General features: G+C 48.6%; 1 protein-coding gene across 2 annotated transcripts in view; it reads left to right on the top strand.

Moving 5' to 3' along the window:
• Nucleotides 1-20402, top strand: part of efhb (EF-hand domain family, member B) — a 114153-nt gene that overhangs the window by 43885 nt on the left and 49866 nt on the right. For both annotated transcript variants that reach the window (XM_085988010.1, XM_085988011.1), the window contains exon 5: nucleotides 15441-15551. In XM_085988010.1, the coding sequence (XP_085844136.1) occupies nucleotides 15441-15551 (111 nt within the window). The remainder of the gene's footprint in view (nucleotides 1-15440; nucleotides 15552-20402) is intronic.

Below are 20402 nucleotides of genomic sequence, written 5' to 3' on the forward strand. Positions count from 1 at the left end.
TACTCATTGGAATTCAGAAGAATGAGAGGCGATCTTATCGAAACATATAAGATTGTGAGGGGACTTGATCGGGTGGATGCGGTGAGAATGTTTCCACTGATGGGTGAGACTAGAACTAGGGGGCATAATCTTAAAATAAGGGGCTGCCCTTTCAAAACTGAGATGAGGAGAAACTTCTTCACTCAAAGGGTAGTAAATCTATGGAATTTGCTACCTCAGAGAGCTGTGGAAGCTGCAACATTAAATAAATTTATAACGGAGATAGACAGTTTCCTAGCTGATAAGGGAATTAGGGGTTACGGGGAGTGGGCAGGTGATATACCTATCAATTCCTCCAATAAAAGGCGAAGAGTTACGAAGGTGACTAAAGGTTTTTATTGACTAAATAACAGAGCCCACTCTCGTGGGTGATCCGATCCAAGCAGGAGGAATACCAGTCAGTCGCTCACCTTTATACCTGGCCTGGTGGGTGGAGCCAAGGCGGAGTCGGCGGTGGTCATCCCAGGTATAGCAGTGTGGCAAGAGGCGACCTCGTACCGTGATACAATAGTGGTCAGTGATACAGTTATAACGAACAGTGGTGAACAGTGCTAACTACTAACAGTGATACGATAGTGAACGTGGTTTACCACATTCACCCCTTGTTTAGAATTAAGTCCGGCGGGGTGAAGTGTACTACCAATTCTGGTAGGTCAGTCTGTCCGGAGGCTTCGTAAGCCTCTCCGATCGCCGCAGCGGTGGTGTTGCCTTATCCGGTGCTGGTGCCTTATCCGGTGTTGATGCTGGTGTTTGCGTGGTCGGCGAGGGCTCGTGGGGTTCCGGCATGCCGTCTACCTGGGCTGGGGTTGGGGGGGGTGGTGGCGGTGTTTCCGGATCGGCTGAGGGTGCGAGGTCTCGTAGGGAGACAGTGTCCTCCCGCCCGTCTGGGTACGCCACGTAGGCGTACTGGGGGTTGGCGTGCAGGAGGTTCACCCTCTCGACCAGGGGGTCCGTTTTATGGGCCCTCACGTGTTTCCGCAGCCAGACCGGCCCCGGGGCGGTCAGCCAGGTTGGTAGAGTGGTTCCCGTAGTCGACTTCCTGGGGAAAACGAACATTCGTTCATGGGGGGTGGTGTTAGTGGCCGTGCAAAGTAATGACCGGATGGAGTGCAGCGCTGTCGGGAGGACTTCTTGCCAGCGGGAGGTTGGGAGGCCCTTAGACTTTAAGGCTAAGAGGACGGCCTTCCATACCGTCGCGTTCTCTCTTTCCACCTGACCGTTACCTCTGGGGTTGTAGCTGGTGGTCCTGCTTGCTGCAATACCTCTCTCTAGGAGGAATTGCCGGAGTTCCTCGCTCATGAAGGAGGAGCCCCGGTCGCTGTGTATATAGTTCGGGAACCCGAACAAGGCGAAGAGGGCATTCAGGCACTTGATGACCGTGCTACTGGTCATGTCGGGGCAGGGGAAGGCAAAGGGGAAACGGGAGTACTCATCAACGATGTTGAGGAAGTACACATTACGGTCAGAGGACGGGAGGGGCCCCTTAAAGTCGATGCTCAGGCGCTCGAAGGGGCGGGTGGCCTTGATCAGGCTTGCTCGGTCCGGCCTATAGAAGTGCGGTTTGCACTCCGCACAGGTCTGGCAGTTCCTGGTCATGGTCCTGACCTCCTCGATGGAGTAGGTCAGGTTGCGGGCCTTAATGAAATGGTAGAGTCTGGTGACTCCGGGGTGGCAGAGCTGGTCGTGGAGGGTCTGAAGCCTATCGATATGCGTGCTGGCGCATGTCATTCGTGAAAGGGCATCAGGGGATTCGTTCAGCTTGCCTGGCCGGTACAAGATCTCATAATCGTAGGTGGAGAGCTCGATTCTCCATCTCAAAATCTTGTCATTCTTGATTTTGCCCTTCAGCTTGTTATTAAACATGAAAGCCACCGAACGCTGGTCGGTGAGGAGGGTAAATCGTTTGCCTGCCAGGTAGTGCCTCCAGCGCCGTACTGCCTCCACGATCGCCTGGGCCTCTTTCTCGACCGACGAATGTCGGATCTCGGGGCCCTGTAGGGTCCTTGAGAAGAAGGCCACTGGCCTCCCCTCCTGGTTTAGGGTGGCGGCTAAGGCGAAGTCGGATGCGTCGCTCTCCACCTGGAAGGGGATGGACTCGTCCACTGCGTGCATCGTGGCCTTGGCTATGTCTCCCTTAATGAGGGAGAAGGCCGCGCACGCCTCCTCCGTGAGGGGGAAGGAAGTGGCTTTCAGGAGGGGTCTGGCTTTGTCCGCGTAATTGGGTACCCATTGGGCATAGTAGGCGAAAAGCCCCAGGGTTCTCCTAAGTGCTTTAGGGCAGTGGGGGAGGGGTAGCTCCATGAGGGGGCGCATTCTTTCTGGGTCGGGGCCGATGATTCCGTTCTCCACTACGCAGCCTAGGATGGCAAGGCGTGTGGTGTTAAACACGCATTTCTCCTTATTGTAGGTGAGGTTCAGCCGTTGGGCCGTACGGAGGAATTTCTCCAGATTCGCGTCATGTTCCTGCCGGTCGCGGCCGCAGATAGTGACGTTATCTAGGTAGGGGAATGTAGCCTGCAGTTCGTTCTGGTCAACCATCTGGTCCATCTCCCTTTGGAAGACCGAGACCCCATTAGTGACACCGAAGGGGACCCTAAGGAAGTGGTATAGGCGCCCATTCGCCTCGAAGGCGGTATACTGGCGGTCCTCAGGGTGGATAGGGAGTTGGTGGTAGGCCGACTTCAGGTCGATGGTCGAGAATACTTTATACTGTGCAATCTGATTGACCATGTCAGATATGCGGGGGAGGGGGTATGCGTCCAGCTGGGTATATCTGTTTATGGTCTGGCTGTAGTCGATGACCAGGCGGTTTTTATCGCCGGTCTTTACGACTACGACCTGGGCACGCCAGGGGCTGCTGCTCCCCTCGATAATGCCCTCTTTCAGGAGGCGCCGCACCTCAGAGCTAATGAAGGCTCTGTCCCCGGCGCTATACCGCCTGCTCTTGGTAGCGACGGGTTTGCAGTCAGGGGTAAGGTTAGCAAACAGAGAGGGTGGCGGGACCTTGAGGGTGGAGAGGCTGCAGGTGTTACGCGGTGGGCGGTTTAACGTTTGCTGGTTGTTGACTGTGAGTGGGGGGAGGGGTCCACCGTATGCTAGGGTTACGCTTTGGAGGTGGGATTGGAAGTCCAGCCCTAGTAGGACGGCAGCGCAGAGATGGGGGAGGACGAGGAGTTTAAAGTTTTTATACTCCGTGCCCTTAACCGACAGGGTCACGACACAGTAGCCGCTGATGTCCGTGGCGTGGGACCTCGATGCCATCGAGATTCGGCTGCGCGTTGGTAGGACAGAGAGGGAGTAGTGGCTCACCGTGTCTGGGTGGATGAAGCTCTCCGTGCTTCCGCTGTCGAACAGGCAGGTCGTGGCGTGGCCGTTCACTTTGATGTCCATCATTGACTTGGACAGATGGTGCGGGCGGGCTTGGTCCAGGGTGACGGAAGCTAGTGTGTAGCTGAGCGAGTCGTTGTCATCTGCGGGCGAGGCGGTCGGGCGTGGTGAGTAAAATGGCGTCTCCCACGAGGTAGGGCAAAATGACGGAGAAGATGGCTGCCCCCGTAGCTCACATGAGGCACTATTGGGGTCGGTTGCCTTAATCAAAGATGGCCGCCCCCATGACTCATGTGTGGGGATGCTGGCCTCAGTTGCCCTAAACAAAGATGGCCGCCCCCATGACTCATGTGTGGGGATGCTGGCCTCAGTTGCCCTAAACGAAGATGGCCGCCCCCATAGTTCGCATGCGGCACTGCTGGCCTCTGAGGATCCGCTCCTGCAGGCCTTGGAGAAGTGGCCTTTCTTCAGGCAGGTTCTGCATGTGGAGTTCTTGGCTGGGCAGCGCGACCTCGGGTGCTTCTCCTGGCCACAAAAAAAACAGCCGGCGGCCCGATCGCGGATGCCCGATGTCGGGGCCGGTGCCGGGGGTGGCGGGGCCGGTCGGGTCCGGGACGCCGACGCAGAGGTAGGTCCCGGGGGCGGCGCTGGGAAGGGTGCTGTGGTAGGGGTCGGGCCCGAGTCCCAGGGTCGCGAGCAGTACCTGGTGAATGCTTCCTGATCTTGGTGGGCCACTTCCAGGGAGATAGCGAGGGCTTCAGCTTTTTCCATGCTGAGGTCTTTAGCTTCCAGCAGTCTTTGCCGTGAGTACTCGGACCGTAGGCCTTTCAGGAATGCGTCGCGGATATTATCTTCAGTATTTTCGGCTGCCGACACCGATTTAAAGTCACAGTTCCTGGCGAGTGCATATAGCGCCTGTGAGAATTCGGCTACTGATTCTCCTGGCTGTTGCGGCCGTGATCTTAGGAGGTGCCTAGCGTACATGTAGTTTACCGGGGTCCGGTACTTCTGTTTCAGCAGGTTGATGGCGGTCTCGTAGGTAGTCATGTCCTCGATGAGAGTGTATACTCTCGGGCTCAGTTGCGCCTGCAGGACACTTAGTTTGGATGCCTGAGGGACGCTGGATTCTCTCAGGTATGATTCGAAGCAGACCAGCCAGTGTTTAAAGTCTGCGGCTGAGTTTGCTGCTCGTGGGTTCAGGTCCAGGTACGGCGGTCTGAGGGCTCGCAGCCAAGCTGGCTGGTGTGGCTGTGCTCCTGGGAGCTGCGCTGGTGGCTCCTCCGCCGGTTGTGACTCGTTGTCGGACATCATTAAATTTAGTCAATAAAATTGATATACCTATCAATTCCTCCAATAAAAGGCGAAGAGTTACGAAGGTGACTAAAGGTTTTTATTGACTAAATAACAGAGCCCACTCTCGTGGGTGATCCGATCCAAGCAGGAGGAATACCAGTCAGTCGCTCACCTTTATACCTGGCCTGGTGGGTGGAGCCAAGGCGGAGTCGGCGGTGGTCATCCCAGGTATAGCAGTGTGGCAAGAGGCGACCTCGTACCGTGATACAATAGTGGTCAGTGATACAGTTATAACGAACAGTGGTGAACAGTGCTAACTACTAACAGTGATACGATAGTGAACGTGGTTTACCACAGCAGGGAAGTGGACGTGAGTCTAGGTTCGGATCAGCCATGATCCTATTGAATGGCGGAGCAGGCCCGAGGGGCCGTATGGCCTACTCCTGCTCCTACTTCTTATGTTCTTATGTTCCTATGAAAGAGGAATGAAGGGATGTTGGAATACAGGGTGGGCGCATGGGATTAGGAATACTGCTCATGTGGAGGATAAACACCAACATGGATTACTTGGGTAAAACAGCCTGTTTTTCTATGGTAATTTCTATGTCATTCTTAATTTCTATGTAATTCTATGCCATTTAATTGTTTGTATTTGATCACTTAGTTTCATATACATTATGATGTATAGAAATCATCATATGATTTTGGGAACAGCGCACACTAGCCCGAGTCTCCAGCCATCCTGGTGTACACTGGAATAGCTGGAGATTAGGCTGGTACCTAGAACAGTACCTTTGGCAATGCAACACACCCTCAGCACTACACTGAGACTGATGAGCTGCAAATTTTCATGGTCACTATTTCTTTGGGAAAAAGTGATGTTCCACAGAACCATAGACTTAAAACAGTATACAGTTACTTAAAGTTAGCATAACACTGCCATATAATACATGCTAATAATGATTGGTGCACAACTAATGGGGTTCATTTCAACTGACATTATTATTATAACATTATTATTACATCCATGGTACTAAGGTTTTATAGATGAATATGACAGATCAAATCTGAAATGGAAAAAAAAAAGCATTTGCTGCTTCCATGGGAGATAATCAAAATGAAAATCAGGACAAATATAAAGAATATACAAGAAATCTACAAAAAAAAGGGGGATTAGAAATGTTGATGGAACATGAGAGAAAATTAGCAAAACATAAAGAGCAATAAAAAGGCTTTATAGAAGCACATTAGTAGTAAGGGCAACTAGGGAGGGACAATAAATGCTGGCCTTGCCAGCGAAGCCCACATCCCGAGAATGAATAAAGAAAAATAAGGTCGTTCAGGTAGGACCACCAAGAGAAGGAGTCAAGCTTGTTGTGGGAGTGAGGGAATGGGCAGAAACACTAAATAAGCACTTTACCTAAGTTGCTAAAGAGGAGGTGGCTATTGGCATTTTAGAACCACCAGAGGTGTGTGTTTCAAAGAGAAATGATTCTCAAGAAACTATTCAAACTTAAGCCAGACAACTAACCAGGACCTGTTGGTTTACATCCAAGAAACCTGATGGAAGACTTTGGTGGTCATTTTTCAAAATTTGCGGAAAGGAAAATTATGCCAGAGGACTGGAGGTAAAATGCAACCCCTGTCTTCAAATAAGTAGACAGAGAATAAGCCAGGACTTGGATTCAGCAAATATTCTTCAGATAAGTCATTTAGTTTTCAGTTGCTGGTCTCTAATATGAAATGCAATTACTAAGTGCATGGAGAAACAAACGTAAAAACATATGAAAAGAAGGATTAGCAAAGATCATTAAGCCTGGCCATGCAATCTCTGAAGAGAGACAACAAAAGAGAAAAAGATCTGAGGCCAATTTAGGAAATCTCTGACAAGTTTCTTTCCGACTCCCTAAATAATCCAGCAAAGCTCCAGGAGATTGTGGTTGCCCATAAATCCTTCTAATCCCAGCTAGCCTGCAATTTATGCTCTTTAATTGTAAATATCCTCTTCTCTCAGGAACTTTTCCAACTGCCTTTAGAAGGACTTCATGGAATCCATATTCATCATATGCTTTGGTAATCTGATCCGGAGGGCGATCTCTCTCAATGAAAAGAAATACATCCCAACATCTAACTAACTTTTTACCTAAGAATTTTATATGTTCTACAATTGTTAATATGTCTCAAATAACCTACCTAACTGGACAGAATCTAATACTTTCATCATTTTAAAAACCACAATCATATCCCCTGTAAGCTTGCATTTTACTAATGAAAGTAGCCCCAACTGCTGGAACCTTTCCTGATAACTAAGAGCCCAAAAAGTGCATATCATTTTGGCCGTCCTATGTACCTTCCTTAAGGACTTGATACCCTCCACCATATATGGGGATGAAAATTGGACATAATACTCCATATATGGCTGTGTGCATTTTCTGGTGGTTTTTATTTTTGTGTTGTCAGAAAGAGGATGATGTGATGGTCAGAGATAGAGGAAAGGCAAGGAGTGTGGGACTCTTCCTCCTACTCACCTTCCTCCTCCTCCTCATTATGCTCCTGCTCCTTAGCTTCTTGCCTGATTGGTGGTGGAAAAGGCTGTTCCCTCATAATGGCCAGGTTGTACAGCATGCAGCATGTGATGAAATATATGTCTTCATCAGCCCCTGTGTTTTACCTGCATTGTATTGTGTGTACCGCCCCCTTTTCCCCTATTGTGTGTATTGGCTCCGCCCCTGTCTTTTGTCATATAAAGGTCTCAAGAGCTGTATGAGTCATTCTGCCAGACGAATCCGATGTGGAATGACGTGCAATGTTCTTAGCGATTAAAAGCCTTCAGTTGAATCCTTTAACTTCTTGTCTTTGAGTTATTGATGGCACATCAATTTTAATCGCTAAAACACCAAGATGGATCGACTCCTGAAACCAGAGCGCTTGGATCTGGACCCCCATGCCACAGACGCAGCCACACAGTTCGGACACTGGTTCCAATGCTTCGAATTTTTCATCGAACCCTCAGCCACCGCCATAGCAGCCGCGACCGCCACCGGAGACGTGAAACTGGGAATCCTGCGAAACCGGGTGAGTCATCGGGTCTCCCCTCTCATCCGAGATGCCACCAGCTATGAGGATGCCTGCACCATTCTGAAGGCCCACTACGTGCGGCCAATAAACGAGGTGTACGCCAGGCATCTTCTGACTACTCGCACGCAGCGGCATGGTGAGTCACTAGAGGACTTCATGCTAAGCCTAAAAGTACTGGGCAGAGACTGTAACTGTAAGGCCGTGTCTGCCACCGTGTACACGGAGGAGCTGATCCGAGACTCCTTTGTTGCGGGCCTCAGTTCAAATTACATTCGGCAGAAGCTGTTTGAAAAGGAGGGACTGGACTTAAAACAGGCTATGGGCATAGCGCGATCACTGGATATGGCCCAGAGGAACTCTGAATCCTGTTCCTCAGGCCACACGGCCCACTCCACCTCGTGCGCGCCGTGGGGGCCGCCATCTTGGAAGCCATCTTCACCTCCCAGGTCTCAGGCCAGCCCAGCACCGTCGGAGCCCCAGCCTCCACCCAGGAGCCCCACTACTGCCGCGATGCATCGGGGCCCGAAATGCTACTTCTGCGGCCAGGACAAACACTCCAGGCATTTGTGCCCAGCGAAGGGCACCACCTGTTTTAAATGCGGGAAGAAAGGACATTTCAGTAAAGTCTGCAGAGGGAACCCCGCCTTCAACTCCGCCACCGCCGCGTGCGCGCCGTGGGGGCGGCCATCTTGGACGCCATCTTGTCCATCCTCATGGAGTCCACCATCTTGTCCCGACTACACGGACCCCCAGGACCCACTGGTGGCCTCAATCACAGTGGATCAATCCAGGCCGCATCTGTTGTCTAGATCGATGATGGACATAGAGGTAAACGGGAACAAGGTTAAATGCTTGATTGACTGCGGGAGCACCGAAAGCTTTATTCATCCTAGCCTGGTAAAACGACTTTCACTAACGATAGTCCCTACACAGGGCAAAATCGCCGTGGCTGATAAGACTCATACCTCAAAAATTACAGGTTTCTGCGCGGTTATGTTGTCGGTAAAAGGCACTGATTACAGAGATTTTAAACTGTTGATAATGCCAGATCTCTGTGTGAGCGTGATCTTGGGTCTGGACTTCCAGTGCCACCACCGAAGTATCACACTTACCTACGGTGGGTCCCAGCCGCCCCTCACAGTGTGCGGTCTGGCTACCCTGAAGGTCAAGCCGCCCTCTCTGTTCGCCAACCTCGCACCCAACTGTCGACCCATAGCGACCAAGAGTAGGCGGTACAGCTGGGAGGACAGACGGTTCATTGCGTCTGAAGTAGAAAGACTCAAGCGGGAGGGTATCATCGAATGCAGTACCAGCCCGTGGCGCGCCCAGGTAGTAGTAGTTAAGGGTAGCGAAAAGAAGCGGATGGTGATAGATTATAGCCAGACAGTTAATCTATACACCCAGCTAGACGCCTACCCTCTGCCCCGCATAGCAGATATGGTTAACCAAATTGCGCAATACCGGGTGTTTTCCACCATCGACCTAAAATCGGCATACCACCAGCTCCCCATTAGGCCAGAGGACCGTCCATACACCGCCTTCGAGGTGAACAGATGCCTCTACCACTTCCTCAGAGTCCCCTTTGGGGTAACGAATGGGGTCTCGGTCTTCCAGCGGGAGATGGACCGCATGGTCGATGAGAACCAGTTAACAGCCACCTATCCATACCTAGACAACGTCACCATCTGCAGCCACGACCAGCAAGACCACGACTCGAACCTCACGAGATTTCTGAAAACCGCCCTCAGACTCAATCTCACCTACAACGAGGATAAGTGTGTCTTTAGCACCACGCGCCTCTGTATCCTGGGCTGCGTGGTGGAAAACGGGGAAATCGGTCCGGACCCCGACCGATTGCGCCCCCTACGGGAGCTACCCCTACCAAACACTCCCAAGGCCCTGAAAAGGTGCCTGGGGTTTTTCTCCTATTACGCCCAATGGGTCCCCAATTATTCCGACAAGGCCCGTCCCCTCCTGAAATCAACGTCCTTCCCGCTCACGGCCGAGGCCCACGCCGCCTTCAACAGCATTAAACACGACATTGAGAAGGCCGCGCTGGGGGCAGTGGACGAAAACATCCCTTTCCAGGTCGAAAGCGATGAGTCCGACTTCGCTTTAGCAGCCACCCTCAACCAGGATGGGCGGCCCGTAGCCTTTTTCTCAAGAACCCTCCAAGGGCCCGAGATCAGGCACTCCTCGGTAGAGATGGAGGCCCAGGCCATAGTGGAGGCAGTGCGGCACTAGAGGCACTACCTAGCTGGCAAACGCTTCACCCTGCTTACCGACCAGCGGTCGGTAGCCTTCATGTTTAACAACAAACAGAGGGGGAAGATCAAGAACGACAAAATTCTCAGGTGGCGGATCGAACTCTCCACGTTTGAGTACGACATAATATATAGGTCAGGGGCCCTCAACGAATCCCCCGACGCCCTATCACGAGGGATGTGTGCCAGCATCCAGGGGGACAGGCTACAGGGCCTCCACAATGGCCTCTGCCACCCGGGGGTCACCCGGCTATTTCACTTTATAAAATCCCGTAACCTGCCCTATTCCATCGAGGAGGTCCGGTCTATGACCAGGGACTGCCGCACCTGTGCGGAATGCAAGCCCCGTTTTTATAGGCCCGACCGAGCCCACCTGATCAAAGCTACACGGCCATTCGAGCGCCTGAGCTTAGATTTCAAGGGACCACTCCCCTCCACCAACCGCAATGTGTACTTTCTCAACATTGTGGACGAGTACTCCCGCTTCCCATTCGCCTACCCCTGCCCAGACATGACCAGTGCCACGGTCATCAAGTGCCTCGGCAGCCTGTTTTGCACGTTCGGCATGCCGAACTACATCCACACTGACGGGGGCGTCGTTCATGAGCGACGAACTGCGCCAATACCTGCTGTCGAAGGGGATAGCCACGAGTCGGACCACTAGTTATAACCCCCGGGGTAATGGGCAAGTGGAGAGGGAGAACGGGACGGTGTGGAAGGCGGTCACCTTAGCACTAAGGTCTAAAGGCCTCCCTACCTCCCGCTGGCAAGAGGTCCTCCCAGACGTACTCCACTCGATAAGGTCGCTACTGTGTACTGCTACTAACGCCACTCCTCACGAGAAGATGTTTGTTTTTCCCCGCAAATCAACCTCGGAAGTGCCCCTACCTTCGTGGCTCTCCACCCCAGGGACAGTCCTATTACGGAAGCATGTGAGGGGCCACAAAACGGATCCCCTCGTGGAGGCAGTACACCTACTCCACGCAAACCCACAGTACGCGTACGTCAAGCACGCCGACGGGCGTGAGGACACCGTGTCCATAAAGGACCTCGCCTCGGCAGGAAGCGACGACAACCCATCCTCACCACCCCCAGAAGAACCTCCACCATCCCCAGAGGTATCCTCACCACCCCCAGAAGTACCTGCAACACCCCCAGCACATGGGTATGCCCAGGAGGGCACCACGGACTCCCGGTCGGAACCCGAGGTACTGTTGCGACGTTCAGGAAGGACTATCACACCCCCGGACAGACTAAATCTGTAGAAGGGGTGAATGTGATGAAATATATGTCTTCATCAGCCCCTGTGTTTTACCTGCATTGTATTGTGTGTACCGCCCCCTTTTCCCTTATTGTGTCTATTGGCTCCGCCCCTGTCTTTTGTCATATAAAGGCCTCAAGAGCTGTATGAGTCATTCTGCCAGACGAATCCAATGTGGAATGACGTGCAATGTTCTTAGCGATTAAAAGCCTTCAGTTGAATCCTTTAACTTCTTGTCTTTGAGTTATTGATGGCACATCACAGCATACTACCACATATATTGATACCTGCTCAGTTGAGTACTGCAGGGCTGCGCCAGAGCAGTCCAGGCAGCAGAAGCATTGCCTGAGGACACCGATGGTGTGCTCTATAATGTTTCTTGTGGCAGCATGGCACTCATTGTAGGCCTGGTGTGCAGGTGTGCATGGGTTCCTGACAAGAGTCATGAGTCATGTCATAAGGGGATAACCCTTGTCGCCCAGTAGCCAGCCTTTGACTTGTCGTGCTGGTTCGAATACAGTTGGAACAGAGGACTGCCATAGAATAGAAGAATCGTGACTGCTGCCAGGGTAATGGGCATTCACTTGCAAGATGCGCTGCCTGTGGTCGCACACCAGCTGCACATTGAGGGAATGGAATCTTTTTCGGTTGATGAAAATGACGACTTCACATGAGGAGCACACAAGGCAATGTGCGTGCAGTTAATGGCACCCTGCACTATGGGGAAGCCTGTAATCCGTGCAAAGCCTCATGGTCGCTCCTCCTGCTTGTATATGGCAAGAAGAAAGGAGCTGAATGTGTTTCTCTTGGTATAGCGATCCTTAGTGACCTCTCTTATGCAGCAGTGCACTGCAAACTGCGAGATGTTGCTTATATCTCTAGCAGCTGCCTGAAAGGAGAATCAGACGCATAAAAATTAAGAGCCCAGGTCACCTTGACAGCCACAGGCAATGCTATCCTTGCCCTGCTTTGAGTTTGCAGTTGTGGCTGCAGCAGTTGGCAGATTTCACTCACAACCTCTTTTGTGAAGTGAAGACGTCTCACTCATTGGTCCTCACTGAAATTGAGGTAAGTGAATTGCTCCCTAAAGACCCTCTGCGGATATGGCCTCCTGCTGAGTGGCCTGCTCCCCCTCCTCCTCCCTCTTCTAGCAGCTTGTCCTGCTCTATGTGACCTCTCTTCATTCTCCCAGTCATGTTCAATTCCCAGAGGAAGCCCTAGCAAGACACCCATGTTTGGAAGCAACTTCTTTCAGCACAATATTTTAAATGACAAAAAACATACTGCAAGACCACCCTGTAGAGTACCAAGAACACTCCCTGTAGAGTACTCCAACTGTAGCCAAGTATAGGAAACCTCCAAAAACGTGTACCAGCAGCCAGCAACTATCCTGTAAGTACTTCATGATCCCTTTAAATCATGCTGGTGCGGGGTGCGCGGGGCGGGGGGTCATTTATTCCATTTTAGACCGTGTTCAGCTGTGCAAGGGCATTGGCTGGAGTGGGGAATTGGAAAATGGCAGCGGTGGCTTCAAATCGGCATTGCACACTCATTTGCATCATCATTTCACTGCTCTGCATGCTGCCGGCAGTTGTAACGCAGGCACGCACAAACCCCTTTACCAAGATGTGCATTTCCCATCAGAAGTGTTCGCAACATCTCTGACCCTATTTTTGAGTCCTTTTTAGCCGCATAGCGCCTAAAAATAGAGGCACTACACGTTCCAATTTAGCCTCCAAGAAGGCCTTTTTTAAAAGGAATTAGGTAGTTGCTTGAAAAAGAGGAATATTAAAGAGTATGGGCAACGAGTAGGAGAGTGGAATTTGACTTGGTAACTAGTGTAGAGAAAAGTGTTGGTACAAATTTGAAGGGCTGAATGGCTTGTTTCTGTGCTGTAATATTCTATGACTTTGGTGCTTTGTGGTCAGTGGTGCTGAACGGGATACCAATTCTTGCTGATACCATGGAGCTCCTTACTGATTAATCTGTTGCTGATATTATCTGAATAATTCCTTGTTAACTGTCAGCAGGCTTCTTCAGCAGCACCTCCCAAACCCTTGACCTCTACCACCTAGAAGGACAAGGGTAGCAGGGGCATGGGAACACCATCACCTGCAAGTTCCCCTCCAAGTTACACACCATCCTGACTTGGAAATATATCGCCGATCCTTCATAGTTGCTGGGTCAAAATCCTGGAACTCTCTCCCCAACAGCACTATGGGAGTACCTTCACCACATGGACTGCAGTGGTTCAAGAAGGCGGCGCACCACCACCTTCTTGAGGGCAATTAGGGATGGGCAATAAATGCTGGCCTTGCCAGCGATGCCCACATCCCAGGAACAAATAAAAAAAAAAAATTACTGGGCCTTCAAGGGTTATAGCAAGACAATCCAAAGCCAGATTTGCCCTGACAGGTATATTAACTAAATGGGAAAATAAATTTACATTGAATTGCTTCCCCAACAGTAAGGTTGCTTTTTAAAAAGGCTCTATACCTGAGCTTTGTTTTTGCTTGGCAATTTTCTTTCCTTCCCATCTCTCCTGAAGACATTGACCCCTGATATTTACGGGGCGGCTGGAAGTAATTGCCGGCAACATGGAGGTCCTACAGAACTTAACAGCAGGACCTCATTAGAATTGTTTTACTCTGTTTCCCACCTAACAGTCGGCCAGATTTAAGGCTGGCTGTCAGCTGGCCAAGACTGCGCTACAATGGTAGCATAGTGGTTATGTTACTGGACTAGTAATCAAGAGGCCTGGACTAAAGATCTGGGGACATGAGTTCAAATCCCACCACGGCAGCTGTGGAATTTAAATGCAGTTAATTAAATTAATCTGGAATAAAAAGCTGGTATCAGTAATGGTGACCATGAAACTATTGGATTGTCGTAAAAACCCATCTAGTTCACTAATGTCCTTCAGGGAAGGAAATCTGTTGCCCTTACCTGGTCTGGCCTATATGTGACTCCAGACCCACAGCATTGTGGTTGACTCTTAACTGCCCTCTAAAATGGCCGAACAAGCCACTCAGTATCAAACCGCTAGGAAAACACCTTATAGACTGCAGTGGTTCAAGAAGGTGGCTCACCAGCACCTTCGAGGGCAATTAGGGATGGGCAATAAATGTTGGCTTTGCCAGAAATTCCCACATCCCGTGAACAAATTTAAAATAAAGGTGCTTGGCATCCTCCAACACCACATCCAGTTTAACATTATTCATACATGAGCCTTGACAATCAGCTGTCATGGCATTTACAGGGCAGATCATAGCTAAGTCTGATTCTGTCTTCACGGCACACTTGGCACTGATCACTGGATATATTCAAGAGCAGGAACCCTGATAGATTCCCCCCCCCCCAACACTGGGATCATTGATAGCAACCCAACACCACCCTGCTTGAGATCAACTAACTCCGAGCATGCTGGTGATTGAACCTGGGATATCCCTAGTCTGTATGGCTCAGCAACTCACTCTATAAATTTGCTGAGTCACTGGAGGAAGTGCCTTACCAGAGCTTTTAAAGAAAAAGTTTAATTCTTGCTTGACCCAATTAAAAAAAATGAAGGTTCTATTGGAATAATTTCTCATTTTCTGCTAATTTACTCATCCTTACTTGAAACTCTTATTCAACATCAGTGCAATATCCGTGCTTATAGAAGAGTCAGATAACTAATATCAAAAGTAATCACCCATTCCTAAAAAAACCCCAGCTTTGACCCTCTCTCCTTGCAAACTACTGCTCCGTGTCCAACCTCGTATTCCTTGCAAAAACCCTGAACGTGATGTTGACGCCCAAACCCGTGCCTATCTCTCCCGCAACTTCTCTTCCGATGCCCTTTCCTGTTTTGCAGCTCAGTGAGACTGTCTCTGTGAAGTGCCTTAGGTTATTTTTATGTTAAAGTTGGTATGTAAATGCAGGTTATTGTTGAAAGGCAGCACCTTCAAAAAATTGCTGCACGGAAGCACTAGTCTAGTTTGATGTGTTCAAGTCCTGGAGCTTGAGCCCACAACCTTCTGACTCAGAACAGTGTTGCTGACTGCAAAAGCTGACACTTATTTTGATAGCTGCAGAATATTAAATGTTTGAAGTGTTAAATATGTGTACTCTGTACTTTATGTAATTAACGCTTAATCAGAATTTGATTACTTAAGACCGTGTTGAAAACTTTATTTCAGGCATCTCTGTTGGAGAGCTTGTAAACCCACAAAAGACTCGAGAACAAGTTGATAATGAATCACAAGAGGGACATCAACTATATGTTGCAACACACAGTGATTACAATGTTGGTAAGGAAACACGAGTTCTGTAAGTAATACACATTTACACTGAATTCCTGTTTATTTGCAATAATGTAGGTTAGGAAGAACAAAATTTGTTTCTTACAACTACACGACTGTACCATTCTAAATCAAGTAGAGATTAAAATTGGAATATGGTAACAAGCTGCATTTGCCATAAAGCCAGGATTTGGTTTTATTAGGACTTATGAGGGGAGTGATTTTTATTTGGACTGCTCTTTGGGTGGTCAGTGCAACAGGGCTTATGTAGCAACCACCTGGAGGAGTCAGTGTTGGACCCATTCTGTTGTGTTCCTTGATTTTCATTATGACGTGGTCAGCAAGCTTCCAGTGTGAAATGCATTCTCCAGTCGGCAGGTTGCCTTTCTGGAGGTGGGAAATTCGGTGGGCTGCCCGAATTTGAAGGGCCTGCAGTAGCACCTTAAAGAGGAGGGGTATAGTATTGGGAATAAAAAGAAGCTGAACTTTAGAGCCGCAGGCATTTTGTGTGCAGAACCTACAGCAGCAAATGCATTAAATATGGAACTCTTTAAGGCTCAAAACCCACAAGCGACTGCCATAAAAATGTGTCTCAAACCTTCATCCAGCCTTCACTGACTGCAGCTAAGGATCTCTTTAATTTTCATTGAAAATGGATATGGCCCAACTTGCACTGCCTATGGTTGGTGGGCAGGAGCAAGAACTGACGATATTCAGGGGGGCCGAGATGAAAATGGCTTTGGGGCTTCTAAGGGTGTCATCAGATCCCTATTAACATACATGCACGAGCCTCCCATCTATTTTCAACATCAGATCTGGCAGCTTGGATGGAGGCCTGCCTGAAAACTAGATGGATAGTAACTCGATGCTAAGTTGGTGTGACTAACCATGGCATTACTTTGGTCTTGCTACCACCCCGTTTGTAAGTGCAAATATATTAAATTGAGGTGTATGCTATAGTGAATATTCCATAAAAATCAGGCAGCCTTATAAAGTGAACAAGTAACCTTCTATCAGAGATATTAATAACACTGGTAAACATTTGCAGCAAGATGTTTCATGATTCATTTATTTACTGCCTCCCACTTCTGGAGTATTTTTCTACCCCTCACTACCTACCATTTCCTATCTGTTTCCAAGCACCTACCAATATCTCTTAGTAAATGATTGTGAGGATATTATGAGAGAAGCCTGAGTTGACTGATTGTTCCATCACTCCTCTGCATAAGCAACAAGCTTCCATTCCACAATCCCTGACTGTTTGGTGGAGATCGAGAACTTGCTGTTGGGAACTGCAAGAAGGAACACATCCTGTCAGTGGGTGATGCAGTACATCAGTACTCTTTTTTGCAGGGGGGAGGTAGAAGGTGAAATATTTAGGTGCTTTTTAATTCCATGTTTTTCACAGAGATGCTGTGGATTAGTTTTGAGTCATATATGTTGGAATGGCACATTTTTAAGGATTATTATACAAAGTATCAAACAACAGCAACAGAATTCTGTTGTACACAGGCTGATGCTGGTGAGACAATGAAGCTGCTGATGTGGTAATGGTACAATAGAAGCATTTGCCTTGGTTTTCTTCTGTATAATAAATGCAAGTAGTTGTTGTTGTTGTTGTATTCGATCATCTTGGAAACTGGTTAAAATGGGCTAGAGCATTTCAGAATACCAATCTGACTCTTAACTTCCACATCCAATCATATGCTGTCCTGCTACCATTACAAGCTGAGTAAGCTTATTCATTCTGCTTAGGACAAATGAACCCATTCTCTAACTTAAGTAATTGTAGAACAGTTTCACTCTTCGTCTATTTAGAAACTTAGAGGGAAAAATTCAGTTGCTTAGCGCCTCCCGTTAGCTCCTCCGGGTAGCGCTAACGGGTTGCTAGGAAGTTAGCGCCCGAGCGCGACGATTTTAGCGCCGCCCGCGAAATTGACCAGACATTTTGTGGCGGTGCTAAACACTACTGCCACGATCTTTTGCGGCCACAGATCGTGACGTCAGTCAAGCGTGCAACACTCCGGTAGCGCCGTGGACTGGATATTGAGTCGCGACCCCTGCCTTTCCGCCTGCCGCTAGCAACAACAGGTAGAGGGGAACGTTTTGCAGTTGGGAAGGGGCTGGGGCAGCGCTATTTAAAGGTGGCTGCTTCCTGCCTTTTCTTGTCGGCAAAATTTTTGTTACACGCAGGTTGAGAGGGAGAGCGACGTCTGGAAAGATTTAACGCTGTCCTAAGGAGTTTTGGCCCTCAGCACCACTTTTGTGGTTCCTAAACGCCAAGCTCTTTCCCTGGGTCTATCCATTGGTGCATCCAACATAATTGCTTTAGAGGTCTCTCCAGGCCGAGATTCAAGGCTGCAATGAGCAGGGTGTGGCTGGCCGGAAAGATGGCCCCACCCCTTTAGGAACTGGACAGCGCTAGTCTGTCTGGCTTCCATGGTAACTGACATCGCCTAAGCTTCGGTAGCGTTCTGAGGTAGCACCTCGCTCCCCGACATTTGCGCCTTAAGAAAGGTGTGTAGCCTGATTTAGCGCTCAAATCACCTCTAGGGGCGATAGAGGCGAATTTTGCAGTCAGAGGCGATAATTAGCACCGGGCGCTAAACTTTGTGCCCAGCCGATATTAGCGCCCCAAAATGGACGATACCGAATTTCTCCCCCCTAGACACTTAGAAAATATCAATTGGATTAGACAAAGTCAACATGGATTTATGAAAGGGAAATCGTGTTTGACAAACCTACTGGAGTTTTTTGAGGATGTAACTGGTAGAATAGATAAGGGAGAACCAGTGGATGTGGTGTATTTGGATTTTCAGAAGGTCTTTGATAAAGTCCCACATAAGAGGTTAGTATGCAAAATTAAAGCACATGAGATTGGGGGTAATATACTGGCACGGATTGAAAATTGGCTAACAGACAGGAAACAGAGAGTAGGAATAAATGGGTCTTTTTCGGGGTGGCAGGCGGTGACTAGTGGGGTATCGCAGGGATCAGTGCTTGGGCCCTAGCTATTCACAATATATATCAATGATTTGGATGAGGGAACCAAATGTAATATTTCCAAGTTTGCTGACGACACGAAACTAGGTGGGATTATGAGTTGTGAGGAGGATGCAAAGAGGCTTCAAGGCGATTTAGACAAGTTGAGTGAGTGGGCAAATACATGGCAGATGCAGTATAACATGGATAAATGTGAAGTTATCCGCTTCAGTAGGAAAAACAGAAAGGCAGAGTATTATTTAAATGGTGATAGATTGGGAGAAGTTGATGTACAAAGGGACCTGGGTGTCCTTGTACACCAGTCACTGAAAGCAAACATGCAGGTGCAGCAAGCAGTTAGGAAGGCAAATGGTATGTTGGCCTTCATTGTAAGAGGATTTGAGTACAGGAGCAAGGATGTCTTACTACAGTTATACAGGGCCTTGGTGAGACCACACCTGGAGCACTGTGTGCAGTTTTGGTCTCCTTACCTAAGAAAGGATATACTTGCCATAGAGGGAGTCAAGAACGGGCGAAGAACCAGACTTCACCAATAATCAGGGAAACAATTACGTTTTCGGGAATAACCACTTTGACATCCCTTCCCTTCCATACAGGCATAACTGCGACAAGCAGTCAAATACCAATGGAAAACAGCTACTACAGCTCTGTCGAAACCTGGGTCTGTACATTGTCAATGGTAGGTTCATAGGAGACCTCCTAGGAAGATCGACCTATTGCTCACCTCTTGGCTGCAGCACAGTAGACTATATGATTACAGACTTAGACCCATCCTCTTTCAGAGCATTCACAGTCAAACCACAAACAACACTGTCAGATCACAGTCAAATTACTATGTTCCTCAAAAAGACAGAAACAAACAACATAGAAACACAACCCAGTAAACTGTACAACACCAAAAAATCGTACAGATGGGCCAAAAACGACACGGAAAAATACCAGAAAACAATTAGCAATGCATCAACTCAAGCTCTCTTGGACACCTTTCTGGATAACATATACACTCACAATAAAGAAAGCGTAAACCGGGCAGTTATTAAACTAAACAATATTTTTGATAATTTGGCAACAAATGCAAACTTGAAAGCTCGCAAGAACAAACCCAAAACAAAAAACTATGAAAAATGGTTTGACCGAGATTGCCATAACATGAGGAAAAAACTTAGAAAAATATCAAACCAAAAACACAGACATCCAGAAAACGAGGAATTACGCCTTACTTATTGTCAGACACTAACACAATACAGAAACACACTCAGAACCAAAAAAGAGCAATATATTAAGAATACACTCAGCTCCATGGAGGAATCCATTGATTCCAATTGTTTCTGGGAAAACTTGAAAACACTACACAAAAAACAACACGACGATTTGGCCATTCAAAATGGGGACACATGGGTAAACCACTTTGAAAAATTATACCAGAAAAACACACTAAGACCAGAGCAACACCAAATATGCAAAAAACTGGAAAAGCTAGAAATGGCCATAAAAGATAACCAAAACCCGCTAGACGCCATAATAACAGAAAAAGAACTTCTTGAAAAACTCAAGGACCTGCGACCAGGAAAAGCCTGCGGGACAGACGGCATACTAAACGAGATGATTAAACACACAGACAACAAAATGAAACTGGCTATCCTAAAACTCTTCAACTTGGTTCTGAGTGTCGGTTATTTCCCTGATATCTGGAACAAAGGACTCATAACGCCCATATACAAAAGTGGGGACAAAATCGACCCAAACAACTATCGAGGCATCTGTGTAAACAGTAACCTGGGTTAGGTATTCTGTAGCATCATAAACAAAAGACTTATAAACTTCCTTGAGGAGCACAATGTCTTGAGTAAAAGCCAA

Source organism: Somniosus microcephalus, chromosome 5 (assembly GCF_052327205.1).
Source record: "Somniosus microcephalus isolate GS21.2 chromosome 5, FLI_Smic_1.0, whole genome shotgun sequence".
Taxonomy (NCBI): Eukaryota; Metazoa; Chordata; class Chondrichthyes; order Squaliformes; family Somniosidae; genus Somniosus; species Somniosus microcephalus.